General features: G+C 27.5%; 1 protein-coding gene across 2 annotated transcripts; it reads left to right on the forward strand.

The window, feature by feature from the left end:
* The first annotated feature begins 22 nt into the window (after positions 1-22).
* Positions 23-2983, forward strand: LOC127118838 (transcription factor TGA3). 2 transcript variants are annotated; one of them, XM_051049086.1, is made up of 10 exons: positions 23-117; positions 257-276; positions 569-742; positions 840-914; positions 1048-1107; positions 1189-1266; positions 1380-1443; positions 1648-1919; positions 2011-2238; positions 2656-2983. In XM_051049086.1, exons 3-10 carry the CDS (start codon positions 572-574, stop codon positions 2827-2829), a joined length of 1122 nt encoding a protein of 373 aa, XP_050905043.1. In that variant the 5' UTR covers positions 23-117; positions 257-276; positions 569-571; the 3' UTR covers positions 2830-2983. The 2 variants fall into 2 exon arrangements, with proteins under 2 accessions (XP_050905043.1, XP_050905044.1); XM_051049087.1 differs by lacking the exon at positions 23-117 and having other exon boundaries at positions 131-276; positions 2660-2871.
* Positions 2984-6100: the final 3117 nt, after the last annotated feature.

The raw sequence follows: 6100 nt of genomic DNA on the forward strand, positions 1-6100 counted from the left end.
ATATATTTAAAAAATCATTACTATATTTTTTTATTTATTATACAATCCAATTTTCAGCTGCTTTCTTTTCTCAGTGCCTTTCTTTTCCTAGCTTGTTTGTATATGAAAAAAATAATGGTATTATTTGTTACTAAATTTGTTCATACATAAATTATATCTCTCTCTATGTATATATATAATGATTGATAGATAGATTCATTTCATTTTTGGGTCTAAAATCAAAATTGAACTAATGTTAATATTGGTCTGATTGCAGATTCTACCAAGCAATACCTGGTTGGCTTTCTTTTTCAGCTGTATTTAGTTTCTAGCTTTTTTAAGTAGCATCAAATTATAATTTTCTTTTGGAGACAAACAGAACATTAATCATGTGCAAAACTTTTCATTTTTCTGTTTCTGATGTTGAGTTTTGTTTAATTTCTAGTATTTATGCTATCTTCCAGTTTTTCATTCAATAATTGCATTTTATATGGGGACTAAGTTTCAATTGTTTCAAATTTTTTTCTACAGGATGTTACTTTGATTCTTCATTTGATTTATGATTTTGATTTTTATATGATGTTTTTAGTACATGAACTCTTCATCATCAACAACTGAACTAGTTGCGGCGAAAAGGATGGATATATATGAGTCATTTCATCAAGTGAACTTGTGGGAAGATAGCTTTAAAGTTGATCATAGCACTTTGAATCCAATTTCTTCACCAATGTTGATGATGAACAGTAGTAGCATAGAGAACAAGGTTAAAAAAGCTCTTAAATTTTTGTTTTTTTATTTATGATTAGATTTGTTTAAAATGAAAATAGTTGATAATACTCTTTTTATTTTCATTTGTTTAGTCCGAATGTGTTCTTCATGAATCAAGAGAACCTTCCGAAGATGATCAAGAGATTATTGAAGAACCTATTCCTAAGGTGATAAAATTACATAATTTTTCTTTGACATAACGACGGAAATTAGAGACGGAAAAAATTAAAATTGACCATTAAAATTTATATTTCTATGTTGTTAGTGACTGATTTTGATTTTTTTATATTTTTTATTTAGGTGTTAAGACGACAAGCACAAAATCGTGAGGCTGCTCGAAAATGTCGACTGCGAAAGAAGGTTGTGAAAAAATTGATGAAATTATGGAAGGAAGCTAGTGTTTATGAATTATGATCTGATTTGTGTTTTTTTGATTTATAGGCTTATGTTCAACAATTGGAAACAAGTAGATTGAAGCTCATGCAATTGGAACTTGAGATTGAGAAAACAAGAAAACATGTGATTTGATACTAACTAAATCATCATGTTGCTTAATTCTTAATCTAATTTGATGTAAATTATTTCATCTATAATTTCATTTCTAATGTATAAATCAAAATTTCTGCATGTAGGGTTTGAACCGAAGCAATTCATTAGATGTCGGTTATATCGGATCATCCCGAACAATAAATTCAGGTTAGTTAATGAGTCATAATTTCTGTTATTTTTTTTAAATTTTTTTGATTTATAACTTGTTTAATGATGCGCATATCAATATAAAAAAATGCTGTCGTCAAGAATTGAACTATGAATAAGTAGGTTTCATTCATTTAACTCAAATAACACATATCAGTCAAACTTCTTCTTAATGATCTTCTGGTTATTGTTTTTGTGAAGCAGAAATATCTTTGTTTGAAATCGAATATGGACGATGGATTGAAGAACAAGATAGGCAAAATCAAGAACTAAAAAATGCATTGCAAAATAATGCATCTGATATACAACTTCATCTACTTGTTGAAAGTAGTTTGAACCAATACTCAAATCTTTTCAGAATGAAAGCAGAAGCTGCCAAGGTTGATGTGTTCTATTTAATCTCCGGCGCATGGAAATCATCGGTAGAACGTCTTTTTCTTTGGATCGGAGGATCTCGACCGTCGCAGATTCTAAATGTACATTCATTGAATACTTTTATCTGATTCTCACATATATGGAAACGTTAATGATCTTGCACATATTAACTAGTTTGAGTTTTCGTCATAGATCGTCGTACCAAAGCTCGATGCTTTAACCGATGAACAAATGGGTAGCATTAACAATCTCCGGTTATCTTCTCAACAAGCTGAGGATGCTCTTTCAATGGGGTTAGAGAAACTTCAGCAGAGTATGGTTTACAATATTCAAGCTGATCCATTGGATTTCGGAAACTACGGTCTTCAAATGGCTTATGCCATGGATAAAGGAGAAGCATTAGAAGATTTTGTAAACCAGGTAATATAGCATCATGAGCTTGGTCATGTTTACGTTTGAAATTTAAGTATGAGTGATTAGCTATGGCACAAACACTTCTGATAGAAGACGTGTTTAGTATCTGATAATGACACTAACATTACACGTTTGAAATTTAAGTATGAGTGATTAGCTATGGCACAAACACTTCTGATAGAAGACGTGTTTAGTATCTGATAATGACACTAACATTACACGTGTGATTGACGTGTTTAGTATCTAATAATGACACTAACACTACACGTGTGATTATTTTGAATATATTCATTTTTTCCAAATTTTTACCTCAATGTATCAGTATTAGTGTTAGAGTATTATTGTTATTTATGTGTCTGTGTCGATCTTTCATAGTTAATTAGTCATTTGAATGGCTAAATTAATGTGTTCTTTTCACTACAGGCAGATCATCTAAGAGAACAAACTCTGCTATACATGTCACGCATACTAACAATTGGGCAAGCTGCTCAAGGCTTACTGGCTATGGGGGAATACTTTCATCGTCTTCGCACTCTCAGTTCTTTATGGATTGCTCGTTCATGTCACCATTTTTATCCTACTCGACACTCGAATTGAAAAAACTTACAATCTTATATCATTTTCATCTCTCATTTTTTATTTTTTTGATATATGTATATATTATATATGCTACACTTCATATGAATAAGTTAATAATCGTTAGTACCATGTTATAAATTACGCTTACAATAACACGTTAAAATTGCGGTCATTGGTTGTGGATTGCAGTCCTAGTTATGTGAATTATAATTGAGAGTTGTTTGAAATCAATGTTAATAAATATTAAGATTTTTCATTATATTTTAAATAAATTGAATATTAAGATTAAAATGAAAGAATTTTAATTAAAAAAATTAAAAATATAAACAGAAGTGTTTAATATGTTTTCTAATGCGGCTAAATCTATAATTTTATATTAATTTGATTTAATTACGAAATTAACGCACCAATAATATTGTGACAGCAAGATACCTCAATAATGATTTGTTTTGCGCATAGATATTTATTGTCTTCTACATAAACTATGAACAATAAACTAGGTTACATCTAAAGTATTTTCTGAGAAAAAATATTCTATAAAAGTTTCCCTCCATTAGCAAGTTGTCTCATCTTGTGTCAAAAAAGAAAGTAAGTGTCACTTCCAAATTTTCTGTCTTTGTCATGGATATAAAAAAAAAGTTGGAAAACAAAAATAGAATTTTTCTGTTTCAAAATATTTAGAAAAACCAAAATTCAAAGATTCTTATTTTTAAACTCATTTTTCAAAGATTCTTTTTAAAAATTTATTAATTCATTTTTTATCATTCATTTGGAGTAAGAATATTTTCCTTAAATTTGACATTTCATAGGGAGAACCTCCTAGAAATAAAGATGAGAAGATGGATAAATTAGTATCCGTCTCATTCATATTATGTAAGGATATACATAATAAAATATGCCAAAATATATTTTCTAAATTATTTAATTATATTTTTTTATATCAAGTTGGTCTTCTAATTCTAATCATAAAACATGTACATCATTATTATCTTTTAATTTTTCATTCAAATTCATTATAAGTTCTTACTCAGATTTCTTTATACTTTCTTTGAGGATTTAATGGGGGTAGAAATGGAGGATGGTGGAGATGTGGTTTGTAAAAAAATATATAATATTTTTTTAAAATTTAAAATTTTAATTTTTAAAATATTATAATAACATAAAATATATTTAAACTATTTCGATAAGTTTTTCAAAAGACTCATCCAATAATATATTTTTTTTGTTCCTCCAAGTTATAATATCTTTAGTCTTTCATTACAACCATTACGATAGTAGATTAATCTTTTGTTGAAGAACACAAACGAAATAAAATAGAGTTAATCTCTTTTCACTTCAACTTGAAATAAAGCATAGATAGAGATAGAAACAATTATACCCTCCAATTCATTCTTTGTTCTTGGCATAAACAAAACAACCACGTAGATGTTGGGTTTCATGGTTTAATAATATAGAGTGTCGTACCCTAAAATTTGCCCTCCCCTTTTCACTTTTGATCTGATCCATGACTTGAGATTCATCTGCACATATTCATGTTTCATTCATATGCATTCATGCTGACATTGATCAATCTATAGATTCAAAGCTGGTGATTGGGAATTGCTCATTATATGGATTCAAAATCCTAGTTCTTGATTTTGGGTATTTATTTTGCCTTGAGTATGTATGAAACCCTAATTTATTGGGGAACGACTCTTGGCTTACATGATTGCTTGCTTGGGATGTCATTTGGTTAAGGGTTAAAATCATTAATCCTTGGTCTTTGATTCGGGTCTTTAGTGCATTTGTTACTAGCCCATTTTTCATAAGAAATCCCTAATTCACGTCTTTCAGTTGACTTTGGTCAATTTTTGACTTTTTGGTTAACCAGTTGACAAAAGTCAATCATTCATTTCTAAGTCCATTTTTGTCAAGACTTTAGTAACATCAATCATTATCTATGCCCTTTCGATTCACATCTTTGTTATATCTATAATAATGCTGTATTTTAATTTCAAATTTGATCATAATTTTAAATTAATTATGGAACTTCAATTTAATTTTTTAATTGGTTTTTAAATTGATTTCAATTTCAAAACGATTCAAACTTTAAAATAATTGATTTTAATTTTAAATGAATTTTAGTTTCTTCAAATTGATTTTAAATACCAAATTGATGTTAATTTTAAATTAATGGACTTTAGATTTTTCAAAGTGATTTAGGGCCAGTTTGTTTTAGCTTTAAAAAAATAGATTTTTTCTTTATATTTTTGAAAATAGATTCTACAAAAATGTTTTTCAAAATTTTACAAGTTTTTCTAAATTTTTTTTTTTATAAATTAAAAGATTGAATTGTTCATTCTATAATATAAATATATATTATTGAAGATCAAAACATAGTCAAAATCACAATTTTTAAAAAAAGTTGTATCCTAAAAATGATTTTTATGAAAAGTTATTTGAAATAGTTTCAAAATTAAGTGATTTTTTGAAAACTTGATATCCAAAAAAAGTTTTGATGAAATGATAAAATACCTAAAATAACATTTTAAGAATAATTATTCAAACAAAAATTTTATTTGAAGCTTTTATGAAAAGTTTCTTTGTAAATTTTTTTTACACTAAAATATATAACACTATAAAAATCATTTTTAAAAAAAATCAAAACAATCAGATCCATAATATCAAATTAATTCTGATTTCAAATTAATTTGATTTTTATTGAATTTTCAAATTGATTTTAATTGATCTTTCATGTTAATTGGATTTTGATTTTTAAATTGATTAGTTTTAGAAACCATTTTAGAGATATGATATTGGATATCCAATCCTCATTACAATTTCAAGCCAACTATACAAACCATAATCTAATTATCCATTTTTTAACCATATCCCTTAATATCCAATTATCTATACATCCTAACATGACTAACTCAGGATTGATAATTACTAACTTTTCAGTCTAACACATTTCATAACAAGATAACAATAACTTCAGCTTTTTCTGGCATACTTTTCCAACTAAGACTAATATGTTCAACATCCATAACCAGGTCTGGTTCATCTCAAAAATGTTGGGAGGATTCAATCCAGTTTTGGAAAAAAAACCATTTCTAACTCAATTTTCAGCCCATGTCTAATGATTAATCCCAAAGAAATCCAATAACAATTCAACATCAAACCAACTAACTCTAATTTCTAATTCACTCATTACACTAACACAACACTAATTAAACTAACGAGCATCCCTGCGAAATCAATTAATAAAATAGGAACGTGTAATTAACAGTTTTGTTCATTCCAACTTACA

This window comes from Lathyrus oleraceus, chromosome 2 (genome assembly GCF_024323335.1).
Source record: "Lathyrus oleraceus cultivar Zhongwan6 chromosome 2, CAAS_Psat_ZW6_1.0, whole genome shotgun sequence".
NCBI classification, from domain to species: domain Eukaryota; kingdom Viridiplantae; phylum Streptophyta; class Magnoliopsida; order Fabales; family Fabaceae; genus Lathyrus; species Lathyrus oleraceus.

Coding starts and splice junctions, on each gene's coding strand:
- LOC127118838 (XM_051049086.1), top strand. CDS start 572: ATGAACTCTTCATCATCAACAACTGAACTAGTTGCGGCGAAAAGGATG. Junction 743..839: donor GTAGTAGCATAGAGAACAAG/GTTAAAAAAGCT, acceptor TCATTTGTTTAG/TCCGAATGTGTTCTTCATGA. Junction 1,920..2,010: donor GACCGTCGCAGATTCTAAAT/GTACATTCATTG, acceptor TTTTCGTCATAG/ATCGTCGTACCAAAGCTCGA.